Below are 19,652 nucleotides of genomic sequence, written 5' to 3'. Positions count from 1 at the left end.
GGTAGACAGCAAGAACACCAGCAAGCCAAGGTCCATATTGTTATATTTAAATGTCTTGATCAAAGTTACAGGAAATAACTCTCAAAAAAAATCACCGATGAGCCAAAATATATTGAACACCTCTATTGGTACATTAAATAAGCACGCTAAGAAAAATATTCTGGTGGCAATAGTAGGGAAAATACTGGGAATGGAGTCAAGAGAAAGTATCTTCAGGTCTAACACGTTTTTGTTAATGGAAAGTTCAGTCTGACTTGAAAGTGAAGATAGCGATTCTTTTCCAGCTTTATTAAGTATAGTTGACAAACTACATATTTAATAGATGTACACATGATTTAAGAGCTGTAGATACTCTGAAAGACAGCATTTTGTTTAAAGTACAGAAGAAGCGGGGAAATGTAACTGCATAACTTCAAGGATACCATGCAGTGATTTTCCACCCTTCTCATGTCATGGTATATGTAAACTAATTACTAAAATTCTGTGTCACATGAAAAAATACGTATTTCGCCAATCTGACAAAAAATATATATAATTGTGATTCATTTACACCAGATGGCTATTGTGGTGGCTTTTGTCATTTATTTGACAATCTAAGGGGAAAAAGGTCAGGGCGCCTGACTAAGTACTGCATGTTTGCTGCACACCAGTTGAAAATCGCTGATAAAATGCTTTAGATCTCTATATAAATATTCATGGAGGGTCAAAGCTAGACGTGTGGTAGTGGGAGGGTTGTGCTTTTTAAAAAAAAAAAATCGTGAATTTTCAGAGGTCCTCTTTATTAGAGTTTTGAAATTTTGAGGGCAAGGGGCAGTGCTGGTACCGGAGATGCTTCCAAAGTGAGAAAGGCGCAAAACAGTATCAAGAAAGAAAAGGATTTGTTTTGTCTGGCACTCTGGAAACGCATGTGCAAACACCGAACTACAATTCCCGTCGTGCGCCCACATTCCGCCCCGCACCCGGCATCCCTGCTGCGACTTCAGCTATCTCGCGCATGCGCTCCAGCATCTCCGTCCGGTCGGCCCGGCACAGGCTGGGCGGGGCTGCGGGCACCGGCGGGACAGTTCCGCCCTCCGCTCCCCGGCTTCTTTGGGACCGTTACCCTCGAATGAGGAATAAGCCAGGAGGGAAGGAAGGGGCTGCAGCGGCTCCGGCACAGCCCGCAGGACCGGGGTCCGGGAGCGGCGAGGTCACGTAACTGCTACTCCGGTGTCTCGTCAGGGAGGGGGCGCACTCTCGCAGCCTAAGCCCTCCTGGACGCCCTGCGGCTCCGAAACAGTTACCGGCTTGTAAACAACAGCTGCGCGCGCACCCCACATCAGCTGGCGTCGGGATCCCGCGCCGGCGACCTCCTCCTCCCCTCATTGCCGCCCCCTCCTGCGTAGCCAGGTTCAGCTTGTGAGGCCGTCTCCTCTTCTGGGAAAACGGCGAGGGGCTGACCTGCGCCAGGGACCTGGTAGGGGAGAAGGCGTCTCTCGGCGAAGGGGTAATCCGTCCTGTCACACGCAGGAGAAACCCCGGACCGTGAGCTCGATGGACTAGCAACGACCTGCCACGACCCTTAGCTGCAGTCAGCGGTGTCTTGATCTGCTCGCCGCTCTTCTCAGATCCCAGGGACCTTTCTGCGAAAAGAGCGGGCGGGCCACCCCCCACCCCGCAGACCTCTGGGAGGCATAAATCTGCTCTGCCCCATCATCCTCCTCTGCTTACCCTTCTCTCCTCATTCTCCTCTGCCCTAGTGTGGGATATTTTTCCCGTTATGCATGCGCACCTCTCCCACCAGACCCAAGTGGATTATCGGCCTCAAAAACCTCGGGTGGCTCTACACACACCTCCTCCCAGCGAGACCTGTGGGGTATTCACCTGATATACAACAGGTGGCCGGTGTACACCGTTTTTGCAATCTCTGCTCTATTTGCATAATAAGGGTGGGCCAGTGCGCACTTTGCTCAACTAAAAAACCGTGGGACATTTACCAAATAAAGGACTAACTACCTCTGCCGAAACCTGGGGGCAAAGGGGAGAAAGGCTTCACCTTCTCTAAGATCATGGCACTGAGCCCGCAGCTCTGGACCAGGAGACATAGCTAGATAGCTATTCATTCTGAAGGAACAAAGTTACATGAGATTGGCATCGTTTTGTCTTTTTTAAAAAAATATTTTTCAGCTACTGGTAGTGCACTTTCTAGGACAGTCTGCTTGAATTCTGAGTATAAAGATTCTTATTTGGGGCTCTTTGTGTGGTATAAATCAAGGTAATTGATTTTTTTTTTAAGTTTTCTATTTTTGCGATCAAAAGCAGCTGGCGTAGGAGGAAGGATTTTGCTGGTTTTTCCTTTTTTTCTTTGCCCTTATAAAGGAAAAGAAAAATGCATCCTCCAGAAACCACCACCAAGATGGCTTCGGTTCGATTCATGGTAACACCAACAAAGATAGATGATATTCCAGGTTTGTCAGACACCAGCCCAGACCTCAGCTCTCGATCCAGTTCCCGAGTAAGATTTAGCTCCCGGGAGAGTGTGCCTGAAACGAGCCGTAGTGAGCCTATGAGTGAGATGTCTGGAGCCACCACTTCACTGGCAACTGTGGCATTGGATCCGGCCAGTGACCGGACTTCTAACCCCCCGGATGTTACTGAGGGTAAGTAGAAACACAGATGTCAGGACTATTTCAGTACTGGTTTATTTACCAAGGATGGCTGTCTAATGGGAAATCGATTTTTTTCTCTTATACAGAAATCAGGAACCAAGGTACCTCTTTTTGAGATTATTTGAAATAATGGTGAGCATAGTGGCTCCCTGCAGTAGTAATTTGGCATGTGGGAAGGTATATGGCAAGAAGGAAAGATGATATTTTGACTTAAGCTAGATTTTGGAGCTTTAACTTTTACAGTCTGCTTTTAAGGCCACTTAAAAGGAGTAGCTATTGATCATGTATTAGTTATTGGCTTTCCTACAAAGACTTCAAATATTGTATCACAAAATTCTTTTTTATTTATTGATTTTAGAAAGAGAATCCTGATTTATTGTTCCACTTATGTATTCATTGGTTGCTTCTTGTACCCTGACTGGGGATCAAACCCACAACCTTGTACACTGACTTGGGAATGACACTCTAACTGACTGAGCTACCTGGCCAGGGCCTTAAAAAATTTATATTTTACAGAGACAGTGGTTCAGGTAGCTAAGCTCACTCCAGGTGAGGCTGGGTAGATTACATCAAGTGTGCTATTCTGTCTAAAAGAGAAATTCTAAAGAGGCTTTTAGGGCTTGATTCCTGCATCATTTTTTCACTTTGAACTTTGAAGTGGAATGTATTGAGTATTGAGCCTTTCTAGTCAGGAAGCAGCACACAATACACTTCTGACTTGGATTGACTACTGTAGACTTTTAGCTTCATGAACCAATTTGTGTTGGCTAGCTTGGAAGTTTTCATTGGATTTAGTGGGAAGAGAAAGATGAATGTAGGGATCATAACATTTTTAGGACTAAAGTTTGAGAACTGCTATACTGCTTTATATATTGTTTTATATTCTTTATATATTTATTTCTGTATTCTAACTAACATAGGTATGTCTGGTAATGAAAATTTCTTCTAAGAATCTTAGACTCTGAAAATGACATTCTACCCAAATTTGAAAACCTTAGCTTCAACCACTGACTTGTGAAAGCGAGGCTGACTTGCCATTTTCTAGTGTCAGGAAATATTGTTCCTCCTAACCTACAGGGTGCAGGAAACCAGAATGATCTTAGTTCCTTATTTCTGTTTGTATTTTTAAATGTCTGGAGACAAGGTAGATTTGGTAAAGTTTATACTCCTAGAATTCACTTATTCTCAACGAATCATTTATTTATTGAAAATATTGTAGGTTGGTTCCTGGACTTAACTATTTTCAAATTGACTAACTTTACACTGTGTACCACAGTGTTAAAATTACATTATGAAATAAAAAGTAATGCCTTTTCCCAAAAATTAACACTAAATTATAGGTTTAGTTATTTATTGTACTGTATTTAGGTTTTAAAAAATACCAGGTAAAGACTATAAGAGTGTTAATTTTTTTTTATTGCTGTAATTGTCACTAGATAATTTATAGTTAAGTGTTGTTAAATTTCTGGCTTACATGTTATGGAATTGTATTTGTATTTTGTTTTAAAAAGTGGGCTTGTTTCTGTAATGTGGTAGCTTTCCAGAACAGTATCCTTGGTCCGGGCTGCTATCTCACCAGTGGGCATTCTTTATAGTCCAGAATGGCATTGATTTATACTATAAGGGTAAAACTGGGGACATGTCTAGGTGAAATCTATGTTGTTTAGGTGGGTACACAAGTTAAAACTTGACTCTGTATCTAACACAGTCCTTAATATTTAAATACTCTCTAGTACCAGATGAAAGAGAATTTAACTGTCCAGCCATTGGATCACACTTTCCCCCATATTCTCAGGAAACTAATGTTCTACTTTAGTAATGATCTATCTTTCTTTCCTTCCTTCCTTCCTTCCTTCCTTCCTTCCTTCCTTCCTTCCTTCCTTCCTTCCTTTCTTTCTTTCTTTCTTTCTTTCCTTTCTTTCCTTTCTTTCTTAATTCTTAATGACTATCATCTTGTCATATATTTTCCGCACCATTAAAGGGAACTGGTTAGAAATATAATTATTTCACCTTTGGCTTTGTAGTGCCCTTGTTAGATGCAGATCTTCACAGGAGGCTGTTGTCAAGAAAATTGAGGACATGCGATCTACATTTATCTCTGGGCTGGAGTTAGTATAGAAAAGCAACTACTTCCTTTTCTGCAGTTGACTATCTTTAGGTTCGTAGTATGTTTCAGAATTGTGTTGGCTATTTTAACATTTAGAATTCTGTGATTTTTTTTTTTTTTTTTGGCCGTCTCTACGCATCCTTCTGTGGTTATGATATTGGTATGATTCTCGATCCTTTTCCTACAATCCCCATGCCTTCCATGTGGAGAAGCTTACCAGCCTAAGTTTCTTTTTTTCTTTTTTTTTTGTTAAATCCTCACCTGAGAATATGTTTATTAATTTTAGAGAAAGAAGAAGGGGGAGAAAGAGAGGGCATTGATGTGAGAGAGAAACATCAATAGTTGCTTCCCATGTGCACCTGGACCCAGGATTCAACCGCAGACTTTTGGCATTCAGGATGACGCTCCAATAAATTGACCCCGCCAGTCAGGGCAAGATTTAACTTTTAATCAGCCAAACATCTTGCGGAGACCCTGAGCCAGCCCTGCATCCTCTTTCTTCCCCTGAAAGATCACCTTTCCCCGCTCCTCTCGGGCTGCCTGGTTTTTTGGGTCTACTGCCAGAACCTTCTAGAAGTCAGGAGTTGCTTTTTCCATGTTCCCAAGGGCAGCCTGGGCAATGCCCCCTCGGTACAAGGCCTTTAAATGCTCAGGTTCTCGCTCAAGCACCCAGTTACAGCTCTCTGCTGCCAAATGGGGCTGCCCTAGCAGCAACTGACAGGCAGCCTGATTGGCATGAAGGACAGTTCGTTCCGGAGAGCCAGGTCGGGGTGAAATCAGCAGCAGCTGAAGAGACCCTCCATAGCATCGGGCAGCCCCGTCAGGGTTCCCAGCTCGAAATAATTCTGTGCCCCTTGCATGTTCTTGCATGGCCAGGGCCTCCTCCTCGCTGACCTCCAGCTCCCAGGAGTCCTGGCCCTGAGTGAAGGAAGCGAGTGTGAGCCAGACAGGAGGTCCAGAGTGCCCGGGGAGCTAAAGTTCTGCCTCTTCACCTTGACACATGGACTCCAAACATTTCTCTATGAAGTCCCCCCAGGTTTCCTTCCTCCATGGGCCTAACCCCATAGTTAGCTCTGTCCAGCCCTCTGACAACTCTGACCCAAAAGGAAACCCAAAAGCCAGTACCCAGCAGCGGGAGCCCAGATTGGGTTTGTCCAAGCCATGGCCACGGATTATGATCTTCTTCACAAAGCTCCCATCCAGAGAGTACTAGAGATCAGAAGCTTGGAGGGGCTCTGGCATCTCACTAGTTGATACTGAGATTTAATAGAGTTTTCTTCAAGTCCAGCAGCCAGTTTTTCAGTTCCTTGAGCATTCTCTAGAATTTGGCTGGCTGGACCTGGGCTCATTCTCAGCTCAAGAACTTCAGTAGGAAGCTCTTGGGGCTGCTGCCAAATTTGAATAGTTGAATCAAGGTTCTTCGTGAGATTCCCCATTGTTGTTGCAGTTGAGAGATGTCTCTCTCTCTCCAACTGGATTGATTGGTAGTGTCTCCATTTTGCTGCCTGGTCCCTTCCCCCTTAAGTTTCTTATATACCTTTTACTCACAGTACATTGCACAAGGTGGGGGTAATAAAGGAAGTGGTTTTTTTGTTTGTTTTTTATTTTTAGAGAGAGGGGAAAGGAGGGAGAAAGAGTGGGAGAGAAACGTCAATAAGTTGCCTCTTGCACACCCCCAAGTGGGACCTGGCCCTCAACCCAGGTATGTGTCCTGACTGGGAATTGAACCAGCAGCCTTTCAGTCCACAGGCCATTGCTCAATCCATTGAGCCAGCCCAGGCACACAGGAAGTTCTAAATACTTATTTCTGTTTTTTAATTTTTTTCTACTGTTGGTCTTTGGGAAGTCAGTAATTATCTTTCTGCTACCAAAGTCTAACTATTGGGTTGGCCAAAAAGTCCATTACATTTTTTTCTGTAAAATAAAATACATGTTTTTCTTTTTCACCAATAACTTTATTGATTTTGGATATGTTGAATATGTTGGCTATTTCCCACTATTGGCCTCTAGTGGGTAGAGGCCAGGAGTGCTGCTAAACATCTTCCAATGCATAAGACAACCTCACAGCAAAGAATTATTTAGCAAAAATGTCAGTAGTACCAAGAAACTTTGCAAACCACTTTTGACATATTCTGTCAGTCACAGCACCTTCTTCTTACACTGTACAAATCATTTTCTGCACTTTTACCTTTCTTGAAATAATAAAGCATAATATGCTAAAAATGCTGCATATTTTCTATCTTCAATATTAAAATGGCTGCACAAAAATTCACCAATTTTGATAAGTTTTTTTTTTCATGCACACTGATATGACAGCCGTGACAATACAATCTAACAAAATTGTATCAAATGAAGTTAAAGATAACTAAGCAATACTAGAGCCATCATACGGAAAAACATAATGGACTTTTTGGCCCAGCCAGTACTTGTTCTCCTTTCATTATGTCAGGGTTCCGTTAGAATTTATGGGACTGTCCAGTTTGTAAATAAAATCAAGACTCTTAGCACTGTATTTGCTTATGCATGAAGAATATCTTAAAGACACAGAAGGAACTGTTGAGAATGGATCTCTGGAGAGTTCTGAAAATAGAATGGAGAGTAGGAATTTTCCTTTAAACAATTCAGAAGGACATGTACAACTTTTTTATATTGAGTGTATAATTTTTATAGTAAAAAAATTTAAAGAAACATAGCATGTTAGGGAACCTCAGATAATCAAGAATCAAATTGTAATTATACCTTATTTTAATGAATGAGGAAACCAAGGCGTAGAGAGATGGCTATTTTGTAGATCACAGAGTGACAAAGCCAAGGCTGAAGTGCAGGCCTCCTGACTTCTATCCAGTGTTTTCTGTTTACATCATTTTGCCTCTAGTAGGATGAACATTGATTATATTCGCCTCATAACCATTTGATTGTCTTAAATGATTGTTAAAATAATACAAAAAAAGAGCAGGGAACATATTTTTATATGCCTTATACATTTCAATCTACTATGGTAGGAATTATAGTAAATATGCAGGTAAGAGATATCTTCAGCCTTTAGAGAGCTCATCCATTGGGGTAAAAATGACAGAACAGCATTCATTCCTTCACCAAACATCTACTGAGCACTTATGGGTCTGGCCCCGTTCTGAGTGTTAAGGATGCAGTAATGATAAAAAGAATCCATTACCTGTTCTCAGGAAAGTTTTGATCTAATAGAGAAAGGAAACACATTTTCATATATATTATAATGCTCTATGATAAAGGCAACAATAGAAGTATATAATAAAATACAAAAAATAGAGGAAAACGGCACATTTTAGAATAATACAATAGAAAGATGTAGCAAATGAGAATGATGAACTGAGATAAAATGGAGACGCTAACAGACTGGAGGAATTGGTGAGGTTAAGTTTTGAAAGCTGTAGAAGCATTAAAGACTGAAGTCAGTTTGATATTGAAGTTAGTGGCTTCAGAGGAGGGGCAGTTCCAGTGTTAACATGATAATGCTGTGCAGGCTGGAGAGTGGATTTCGGAAATGGAGAAAAAGTAAAAGACAGTTGAATCAAGGAACTCTATGTATACCAACTTTGAGACTCACTGTTACCAAGACTTTAGGGAGCGGTGAATGTTAGGTGGTAGAAATGCAAAAACAATTAAGGTATGTCCCTCCTTCAAGGAGTCACCTTTTCTGATTCATCCCCATACCGGATAGAATAGATTAGTTCTTTATTTCCCTGCATCTCTTATATAGACTATTACTGTAGCAGCACCTATTTCACTTAATTTTTGTTTTGTTTACATATTATCTTTTTCAATTAGGCTGTAAAGTTCTCTTGAGAACAGGGACACAACACTGTTTCTGTATTTTCAGCACCTGGAATAATGGTCATGTCACATAACTTGTACTCAATAAATACACGTTGAGTTGAAGATCTATAATTAAAAAAAAATACATATAAACAAAAAATTAAAAATATACTGTGAGAAAGGCAAATGATATGTAGCTACTAAAGCAGTGATACTTCATCTGGCTATATATTGAAATGATCTGGTGATCTTTAAAAAAAAAAAATTACCTCTGCCCCATTGCCAGGGATTCTGATTTAATTGCATCAGTAGTGTTTAAAAGCTCTTCAGCTTCTTCTCAAAGCGGTGGTTGAAGACCACAGCTCAAAAGGAAAAAGTGATTAATGCTACATGCATGCTGAAAACTTTATCTCCTGAGCTGGGCTTTGAAGGGTGAACAGAATTTCACCAAGTTGATAAAGCACAGCAGGATTTTCCTTAAATGTCAGTGTATCTTACAAAATGTTAATCTGTGCTTGGAATCATTACATTATGCATGGACATTTGGCCTACTTGGCTGATCCACCAATTCTGTATTATCAATAGGTCTCATCAGTTTCTCATGTTAGGGTTTAATAAGAAGAATGTTTGATTAAGAAACTTCAAAGCTATTTTTTTCCATAAGAACATGTTTCAAAGTACCAAAACACTTTTTTTATACTTTTCAAAAACCTTACAGTTTTTGCCTCAAACCAAAATAAGGGAATAACATTGTATTGCCAATCGCAGGTAATCATTACCCTTCTTTTAAATATACTTTTAATATCGTGGTTATTGAATACTATCCTTTTCACATTGGCACTCTAATAGTGAGGCAGAAAATTATATAATGTAGTAAGATGGATAGTTTTATAAAAATACATGGATTTGGTACCTTCCTAGCTCACCTAATAGCATTCTCTGATAGATCTATTTTAAAGGTTTTCAGTATCGCTTGTCTGAAATATTTTGGTTATAAACCAGAGCTTTTTCCCCTTGTCTTCATATTCCATAGCTAATGGTTAAACTTTATAAATATGCTATTTTCTATCCTAAGAAACAATTGGCCAGACCCAGAATATGGGAAATTTTATTAAATAACTAGATCCTTCAACAAATAAAAGTCATGGACTAGAGGAAGAGTTATGACAAGGGAGGAAAACTATTACAGATAAAGACTATCAATCAAATGCAATGTGTGAACTTTGGATCCTCATGTGAACAAAACAACTGTAAAAAGACACTTCGAGATAATCAGGGAAATGTGACCCTGTATTTGGTATTAAATGATATTAAGCAATTATTGTGAATTTTCTTACATATATTTATGACTTTGTGGTAATGTAAATCCTTTATCTATGGAGTTTCATATTGAAATGTTGGCTGTGGTGAAAATCGCACCAGGTGCTAGACCAGTGGGTGGAATCAGACCAGACCTTGGTTCAGCAACTTCCATACTTTAGTTCTGGCTGAGAAAGACTTCAGAGGAAAGAGTCAAACTGTAAGAGAATGTTTTTTTAAAAAGTCACAGAGCCCTGCCTGGTGTTGCTCAGTGGATTGAGTGCCGGCCTGCGAACCAAGGGGTCGCCAGTTCAATTCCAGATCTAGGGCACATGCCTGGTTTGGGGCCAGGTACCCGGTAGAGGGTACGTGAGAGGTAGCCATACATTGATGTTTCTCACCCTCTCTTTCTCCCTCCCTTTTCCTCTCTAAAAATAAATAAATAATCTTTAGGGGGGAAAAGGAAAGTCAAAGAGATAGAAGAAGTGAGCTGTAGAAGAAATTGGCCAGGAAACAAGTTACAGAGGCAAAAGAAGGAGCTTAGGAGAGGGGAAGGTAATGGTAAGGCACTTGGGTGAGGGGAAGAAGAGGGGGGAAAGAAAGGTAAGGGTGGGGTGGCAGAGGGGGGCGGTGTACTCCAGTGCGGGCTCCTGCATCCTAAGGCGCTTTTAAGGGCCAGGATCTTAGGGGAGTTCCCAGGCGGAGGATCTCAATAGAGTATTCACCGGCTTTCTGGGCGTATCCTTTCAGGGTTGTGGTCTCCACTGATTGGTCGGCGCCAGGGCAGGGGGTCGTTGGTCAGTGCAGCTGTTCCTGAGGTTAGCTGTTGTGTGGCTTGTCTGGTTTTGCTGTTTTTCTGGGCCTGGGGCTGAAACACAACTGAGGCCTAGATGTATGTGATGTGGGCCAGAACCTTACTATCCTGGGGGCTTTATGCTTAAGAGTGGTTGTGCATGTAAGGACTCCTAAGGGAGTTAAGTGAGGCCACTCTTTAGCTGCTTCTTCCTTCTCTAAGGGAGGGGGTGTCCATCACATGACTAGCCACGTGTCAGAAAGGGAAAGGTCAGGGGAGGGTCCCAACTGCATAACCAGTGATATGAAAAGTGAGGGGTTCTAAACCATATAACCAGCAAAGTGTTAGGGGAGGAAAGGTTACCTAGGGGGCCGAGGTCCTTGTTTCCTCAGTTTGTCGGGTTGCTAGGCACCTGAGGCGTTCTGTCCTGGAGACCTTCTATATCTGGCCCATTATCTTCATCATGTCTGTTTAATTGCTTACCAGAGAAGTATTTATAGATGAAATGAAATGTACTCCCCGTCTCCCCCCAAAAAAGTTGAGGAGAGATAGACAAAACAGGATTGACAAACATTTATAATTTGTTGAATTGGAGTCAGAGGTACGTGAAGATGCCTTTGACTGTTCTCTATGCTTTAATGTATATTTGAAAATATCTGTAATAAAAAACTTTTAAAAGGTTGAACTGCATTAAGGTGCTTTAATAGAAAGGGCTCATTTTATAGAAGTCTGTCATAAAATGCTCTAGATAATTCAATTAAATATCAGTGATTGCTTCAACTACTTGTCTTTTATCCTTAGTGGTTTCTTGTATGTCCTAACTAATTTTTCCTACTAGGCGCTTCATTTTTTTTCCTTGCAGTGGCATGTATCTTAATTCCAGATTCTCATAAGCTTTGTTTTGATATTACCTGTACTGGAATAGAAAAGAAGAAGGAGACATCCTTGGGGACCTGTGAACCTCATAAAAGTCATGATTTCCCATTTTAAAGCTGTTAGAATAAGGGGAAATGTTTCTAATGCTGACTTTTAAGGCAATTTGTAATGGCCTATGAGAATCATATTATGCTGTAAACTTTTGGATAGCGGACTCTCTTTTTAGCCCCTCTGCCTAATAAATACTTGTGGACTAACAAGACCTTTGTGCAAATTCTAAAACGGCACCCCTTCCAAGCTTCACTGGAGAAGGCAAACTGCATCTCAGTCCACAGCCTGCAGCCCCCTGCCTGTTTGGCCTAACTCTGTCTGCACAGCTGTACCTGGTGGGCTTGTTGATTCAGAATAATGCAAATTGTCTAGCCCTGGCCAGGTAGGTCCCTTGGTTAGTGTCATCCCAATATGTCAAGGTTGCGGGTTCTATCTCCAGTCTGAGCACATACAAGAAGTAACCAATGAATGCATAAATAAGTGGAACAACAAATTATTCTCTTTCTTTCTCTCCCCTTTCCCCTTTCCCTCTCTAAAATCAATAAATAAAAAATTTAAAAATAAAAGGGGAAACCTTGCCAAAAAAAAAAGAATAACTCAAATTGTATGTGTTTTAAGTTCTTGCTGATATGTTTAAGTATGAAAGTTTGAAAAGCTATATTATAGGAATTATGAAACTATATTTTCTGAATGTGTAAAACAATGTGTTATTTTAATGAAGTGTTATAAGTAAATGGGAAAACAAGATATTCCCATTAAAACCTTGTGATTAGTACTTTGTTGTATTTTGTAGAATCCCAGCAATTAAATATGAAGATGTGAGCACAAAACAAACTTTTTGGCCAACCCAACCCAATACAATACATACACACCCACAACACCTTAACTGCAGGAGCTCAATAGTTGATTAATAGGAAATATTACCATATTTGCTCAGTTCTAAGGTGTTCATTTGTCATATTTTAAACATTTCTGATATTCAGGTGCATTTTACTTTTGAAGAATTTTAAACTGTTAAGTCATTGGTGGAATTTAGAGTTAACAAAATTTCAGAATCAAGTTAATATTGTGTATAAATCAATCTGAGATGCTGTGCAAAACCTGAAATTTTGAAGTTAACTTTGGGTGTATTAACTGAAAAAAATTTAAGGGCTAAAGCTTTTTTTTTTCCTTCTAAAGTTGAGTTTTTTTGTAGTTGAAAAGTACAACAGAAGTAGAAAAGAAAAGCAGTATTAAGTTATAAGGAAATGACAGATATGCTTAGGTCTTAATCCTAACTTTGGTTTTGTTTATTTTTCTTTTTAAAATTTCTCTTATTTTAGCACAGAGCTGGGTTTCAGTCTTCGGTTTCCTTACTAAATTAATCAATGGCAACTTCTGCTTTGCATTTTTATTATTGCATTGAGAAATTCATGCAAAATACTCACTTGATAGCATTCATCTGTTTACAGTTGAAACCATTTGGTAGATAGCTTTAATTTTCTGCAAAGTGGAACATGAATTTTCTCCATTTTTTAACAGCTGAGTCTGGTTTTACTTTAGGGTAAGGCTATTCATATTTCATATTGCTATTTTTAAAAAGGAAACGTGATAATAGTTAAAAATCCTTGTATACACGTGTACCTTTTCAATTTGTGGAGCTATGAGAAATGAAATCCAACTGAAATTCATCTTTATTCTATTTCGAGAGTATTAGCATCTAGCTTCAAAAAACAAACAAACAAAAAAAAGCCCTGGCTGGTGTATCTCTCGTACATTGATGGTTTTCTCCCTTTCTCCCTCCTTTCCCCTCTCTCTAAAAATAAATAAATAAAATCTTTTAAAAAATCTGTTTAAGAAAATCCTAGAAGTAATATTTTTACAGCTGGGTAATTTACATCATAAAATGCATGTAAAATTATGTTTTTTTATTTATTTTTTCAGTTTATTATTAAAAATTTTTCCAGCTAATTATTAAAATTTACAGATAAAATTTTAAGTAATGGGAAATACAAACCATTCTTTGATTAAACTGATTATTAGATGAAGTTCATTCTTTCCTGAAAAATAATCAGTTTTGATAGTTATTCATTCTAAAAAAGTTATTTTCTTTTGAACTAATATGGGATTTCTTATCCATAAGAAAACTGAAGCTAATATGGTTAAGTAGTCCAAGATCATATGAGTAATACATTGAAAAACAGTGATTTGAACCCAAGTGTGAGTGATTCTAATACAATTGTTCTTGTCATTACACTTTCTCTACTATACTAACAGTTGTTGGCTCTGTTGAAATATTAATTAGGCTTCAGTTATACAGTACAGTAGAGGAAGCATAAAAGAAAAGTATTTTCTATGTTCTGTATACATTTTTGTAATCATTTTGTCTGGCATTGGGGGCATAAAAAAATAGTGGCAGGGGGAAGTTAATAATATGACATGTTTTCTAAATAACTTTTCTATGTTCCTGAAAGGAAATCTGTCCTAACAGTGCAAATTTTGCTGGTTTTAACACAGGTAGTGTGTGAATACCTAGGGCAGTGTAGTAGTGCTGAATTATCTAAACAGTTATTGATTTAGTTAGTTACAGTAGTCCATCTGATCTAAAGCTATGAATATTTTTTTCAGTTCACTTTTTGAAGCCTCAGTTCCCTTTATTTATTTATTTTATTTATTTTTAGAGAAAGGGGAGGGAGAAAGAGAGGGAGAGAAACATTGATGTGTGGTTGCCTCTTGCATACCCCCAGCTGGGGGCCTGGCCTGCAACCCAGGCATGTGCCCTAACTGGGAATCGAACCAGCAACCTTTCAGTTCTCAGGCCATTACTCAATCCACTGAGCCACACCAGCCAGGGCTAAAGTTAATGAATGTTCTTTTTAGGACCCAAGTCTCGATAGATCTTTTTTTCCCCCAAAAAAATTTTATTTATTTTTAGAGAGAGGGGAAAGGAGGGAGGAGGAGAGGGAGAAAAACATCCATGTGCCAGAGGAACATTGATCTGTTAACTGCTGCACGTCCCCAGCCAGGGACATGGCCCTCAACCCAGGCGTGTGCCCTCACAAAGAATCGAACTGGTGACCTTTTGGTTTGCAGGAGGACAGACACCCAACCCACTAAGCCACACCAGTCGGGGCTCAATAGATCTATTTTAAGATGGAGTTTTGTTATAAGGGAGGGAGGAAGTAATACCTTATAAAGACACATTTTCTATGAGGTAAAAATTAACCAGGACATTTTGTCTTGAATTGTGTTTTTAGTTCTCTTTTTTAGAATTATGTCCTAAGTTTTGACAATGTTGCTTAATATCAGTTTTATTTTCTATACACTGTTTATAGGGGTGACTAGAAGCCCATCTTGCAAGTATTTCATAATAAAAGAATGAAATGCACACATCAGAAATGAAATAGCTGTCAGTGCTACCTTTTTGGTTGGTGATTCTTGGGTTCTATCATACCTGGACTATCATGACATTAGACTAATGAAAGAGATGGGCAGCCTTATGTAGGGAGTAACAATATAGTGAAAAACAGGTAACAGTGGAAACTGAGGGCTCTGAGTACTCAGCCGCTTTGGGTAATGCCTTCTTTGTATTTGGGTCAGCAGCCAACATGGCTGACCTAGCTATCAAATTGAGGTGGCTATACATCAGCCATCCTACATGCTTTCCTCTGGTGAAGACTCACAACTTTAGGTCAAGGTGATAGTATGCTGTGCTCTCAAGGTTCTTCTATACTTATACCGTACTGTAGGTATAGTCCTAGTTTCATGTTGCCTTTTATTATATCCTTAATTGGATAAGAAGACCACAAGTTCCTTGTGAGTAGGAACAGTGTCTTATTCTGCTTTCCATTCCTCTTTCAGGGCATACAGTGGGCACTCAAATATATATTGAATAAATGTATAATTTCTTCAGCCTCAGTAAAGTGTGAGATTTTCCTGATGTTTGGTTTGGAGAACTTTTTGTCTTCTTTACAATATTATGAATCCATCAGAAAGTAATGTGTATTTTTTAAATTTTTATCAACAGTATTTTTCGGTTGTTAACCCCCAAATACATTCTACTATTTTCATCACTGATGGCATTTTATAAAAATCCATTTTCATAGGCAGTCTTATATAATTTTGCATTTAAAAGTTTTAAGCTTCACCTGAATGATTCAAGGGAGTGTGAGGTACTGTTTCCTCACTTGGTGTACCTCAGTGGATTGAGTACCAGCCTATGAACCAAAGGATCGCTGGTTCAATTCCTTGTCAAGGCAAATGCCTAGGTTGTAGGCCAGATCCTCAGTAAGGGGTGCATGAGAGGCAACCACACATGATGTTTCTCTCCCTCTCTCCTTCTCTTCCCCTCTCTCTAAAAATAAATAAATAAAATTAAAAAACATTTTTTTAAGTTATCCATGGTAGCTGGTCCTCACCCAAATGATTCATTCATTTAATTCTGTCTATAATTGTCTACATATTAAGGTGAAATTTAGAATTTGTGAACATTTTCATATTTTAAACTAATATTTACTATTGTAGTATTTGAGGGAGAAGGGATTGCTGAATATGGTAAATAAGGAAAATGTATTTACATCTTTTACTTAAGAATGAAAATCAGTTTATATCTCAGGATTCACTTGTGGTTCTAAATTCAAATAGTGAACTGCCCATTCTCTTTCAGTAAAATGTTTACAACATTTTCTAACACAGAGCTATTCAGAGTATACTATAGAGACGATGCTGGTCCATGAGCTGTTTATGTAGCTGTCTGTAAGGTGATAAGCTCAGAAACTAAGCATTTTTAAGGAACTTGTACAACAGTTGGATAGAGCAGTTTTATGTCAGTTGAACCTAATAATAAAAATTGAAACTTAGGTTTTGTATATTTTATTTCATTTTCTAGTAATTAACTTTTATTTTTTACAAAATTTTTAGCCCACACTGAGTTAGAAACTTAAAGAAAAGTACTCCTTTACCAGAAATAATTTGCAAAGCACTGTTCTAAAGTAATGGTTCGCAGCCTTTCATGTTTGCTTCACCTGAATGATACCACATTCAAAGGGGTGTGAGGTAGTGTTTCCCTACCAGTGGCCCTTTGAAGCATGAGTATCTTGATGGGAGTGGGGGACTGTGTTAGTCTTTCATGCAAGTCTGATAATTTTCTTAAGAATCTTTGTTCTAGTGCGTATGATCTCTTTCTTCTCTTCATACAACTCCATATCTGAAGTTAATATTTTAAAGAAATTCAGACCTTTTACCTCTCAAACACATCTCTCTGGATAGGGTGAAGTATTACAGATTGATTGTTATAAAGATATGTAGAATAAAGAATATGAATATTTTGCAATGAGGATAAAACATGATTAACCTTTGTAGCTAAAAGTTATTTATAAATTTATCTTGATTAAAAAAATAAATTATAATGTAGTTAGTTTCTACTTGTATTTAGTTGCTGGCTAGTGGTTGCAACAATTCAGTAAGAATATCCACCCTAAATATTTTGAAATAATAACTTACTACATTAGAAGCAACTGGTTGGAAGTAGATTTCACTTTCTTTACTATTTCTAATAAAGCAAATACTACAAGCACAAACTTAATATTACTGGTTATAATTTTAAAAATTAAGGGTGGCTAGATCTCAAAAGTGAATAAAGCTCTCTGAATGGTATCTTCAAACTATAGGAGTTTAGGAGAGGGTCATAAGATTTGAATCTGTTTCCAAATCAAATGCATTGTTCTTTGCTCAGCACTCCCACTAAACTTGTGTGTACGTGTGTGCCTGTCCACAAGAACACTTATGGTACTTGCATAAAACTTTGTCTTACGATATGTGTGTGAGAGAGAGCTTGAGAGAATTCTGTGAAAGGATGTAGACAGTTGAGATGAATTAAGTCTACATTGTGTGTGCTCATGAAATGTAGTCTGTTCTATTTTACGTTTCCAGCTTTTTAATAGCATGCAAGTATTGCATTTTTTATTTAAAAAAAGTTATATAACATGTCTCTAAAACCAACATCATATCTACAAGATGCTCTCAAAAATGAACAGAATGACATTTGATAAAATTCATGTATTCAAAATGTATGTGGCTTTTGAATTTCAGGGATTTTGCTTACTGCACACTTCTTGCATCACAGATATGTTTTAGCATGGAATTACTAGATTCTTTTTCAGAATCATTTCAGCAATGAGATTGTGTGGTTCTAGATTATTTATATAGTTTTTGTATAATATAGTTCTCCAGAGTAAGTACATGATTTGCTCTAAAGTTAATTGATTTTTCATATTACGGTGTAACAGTGTATTATAACCTGATCGAAAATCCTTGTGTTGAAAATAATTTTCCATTGACTTTCCCTCATTTCAGTCTTTTCACTAAACTTAACTGGTCTTTGTTTATTTAATAGATGGGTTAAATAAAACAAAACGCTGGTTATTATGAGTTGTTAGCTGTGATTAAAAATACATAATTGGGTAATGTAGTATAATAAATTGTACTTCGAAAATGTTACCCAAAGTAGACCCATTCTGCTCAAGGATGGCCTTGAAAAAAGAAAACAAAACAGGCCTGGCTGGTGTGGTTCAGTGAATTGAGCGCTGGCCTGTGAACCAAAAAGTTGCTGGTTCGATTCCCAGTCAGAGCACATTCCTGGGCTGCAGGCCAGGTCCCTAGTTGGCGTTGATATATCTCTTGCACATCACCGTTTGTCACCCTCTCTTTCTCTGTCCCTTCCCATCTCTCTAAAAATAAGTAAATACAATCTTTTTTAAAAAAAAGACATAGTCACAAAAAAAGTGTTTACTAAAAGTAATTTAAAATAAGTTTAATGTATTTTATATATTATATATTAATATACTTATATATTTAATATGTTATTAAAATAACTTAATGTCATTAATGTCATTATAATGTCATTATAAAAGTCCTTTTATTCTAGCCTGGCCTATATCTTACTACTTAAAAATACCAGGCCCTGGCCAGATAGCTCAGTTGGTTAGAGCATCATCCCAATACGCCAAGGTGTGCAGGTTTGATCCCCAGTGAGGGTATGTCCAAGAAGTAATCAATGGCCCTGGCTTGTGTGGCTCAGTTGGTTGGAGCATTGTCTTGTCGACTGAAAGGTTGCTGGTTCTATTCCCATTTAGAGCATATGCCTAGATTCTAGATGACAGGTTCAGTCCCCAGTTGGATGCATATGAGGAAGAACTGATTGATGTTTCTTTCTCTCTCTTTCTCTCCCCCCAACCCCGCTTCCTTCCCTTCTCTTTAAAAATCAATAAAAAAAGAAAAACCAGTGAACAACAAATTGATGTTTCACTCTCTACCTTCCTCTCTCTAAAAGAGAAAATTATAAATTTTTTAAAAATGTGAACATTTCAAACCTATTTCATGACTCTATTTTCAAATAACATTCAACACTTTAAAATCAAAATACTGGAAAAGCATTTATGCAACTGCCTAATTTTATGTTAAACAGAATTTGACCCGTAAGTGATGTGCTTTATACTTAGATCCTAATATCTGTAGATTTCAGTTCACTTTTTTTCCAACATTTTATTATGAAAATTTTCAAACACAGAAAAGTGTAAGAATTGTATAGTGAACACCCATATTCTTGTCCTCCAGATGCTACAATTAACATTTTACTACATTTGATTTAGTACATATTTTATCCCTTACATTGATTCATCTATTTTTGAAGCATTTCAAAGTTACAGACTTCATTGTGTTTCACCCCCAAACACTTCAATATGTATGTAATAATATGTAACATATTGTTTTTTAGATTCATCCATGTTGTTGAATGTTATCAGTAGTTTGTTTCTGTTTATTATTGAGTAATAGTGTATTACTCAATAGACTCAATCTGAACATACTACAGATTCTTTATCCTGTTGACAGAGACCTGGGCTGTTTCCTATTGGTCTATTACGAGTAAAGCTGCTATAAACATTCTTGTTCAAATTTCTTTATGAACATATGCTTTTATTTCTCTTGGGTAAATACCTAGAAGAGGAATTGGTGGGTCATAGGGTAGATGTATATTTAAATTTATTAAAAACTGCTAGAACTTTTTCCAAAGTGATTGTACTGTTTTACATTGCCATCAACATTG

At 38.1% G+C, this 19,652-nt stretch overlaps 1 protein-coding gene and 1 pseudogene across 3 annotated transcripts in view; one reads left to right on the top strand and one right to left on the bottom strand.

The window, feature by feature from the left end:
• Positions 1-1,036: 1,036 nt before the first annotated feature.
• SLC12A6 (solute carrier family 12 member 6) overlaps positions 1,037-19,652 on the top strand; it is an 88,668-nt gene continuing 70,052 nt past the window's right edge. For 2 of the 3 annotated variants that reach the window (XM_054565628.1, XM_054565629.1), the window contains exon 1: positions 1,037-2,639. In XM_054565628.1, coding sequence (XP_054421603.1) covers positions 2,369-2,639 — 271 coding nt within the window. In that variant the 5' untranslated portion in view covers positions 1,037-2,368. The remainder of the gene's footprint in view (positions 2,640-19,652) is intronic. The other variant, XM_054565627.1, reaches the window with a different exon arrangement.
• LOC129064388 (FK506-binding protein-like) lies at positions 5,126-6,252 on the bottom strand (annotated as a pseudogene).

The sequence above is a fragment of the Pteronotus mesoamericanus genome, unplaced genomic scaffold, assembly GCF_021234165.1.
Source record: "Pteronotus mesoamericanus isolate MK-2021 breed Mesoamerican mustached bat unplaced genomic scaffold, CSHL_Meso_final contig_164, whole genome shotgun sequence".
Lineage (NCBI taxonomy): Eukaryota > Metazoa > Chordata > Mammalia > Chiroptera > Mormoopidae > Pteronotus > Pteronotus mesoamericanus.
The sequence above is the reverse complement of the archived record's forward strand: the minus strand, read 5'-3'. Positions and strand labels throughout refer to the sequence as shown.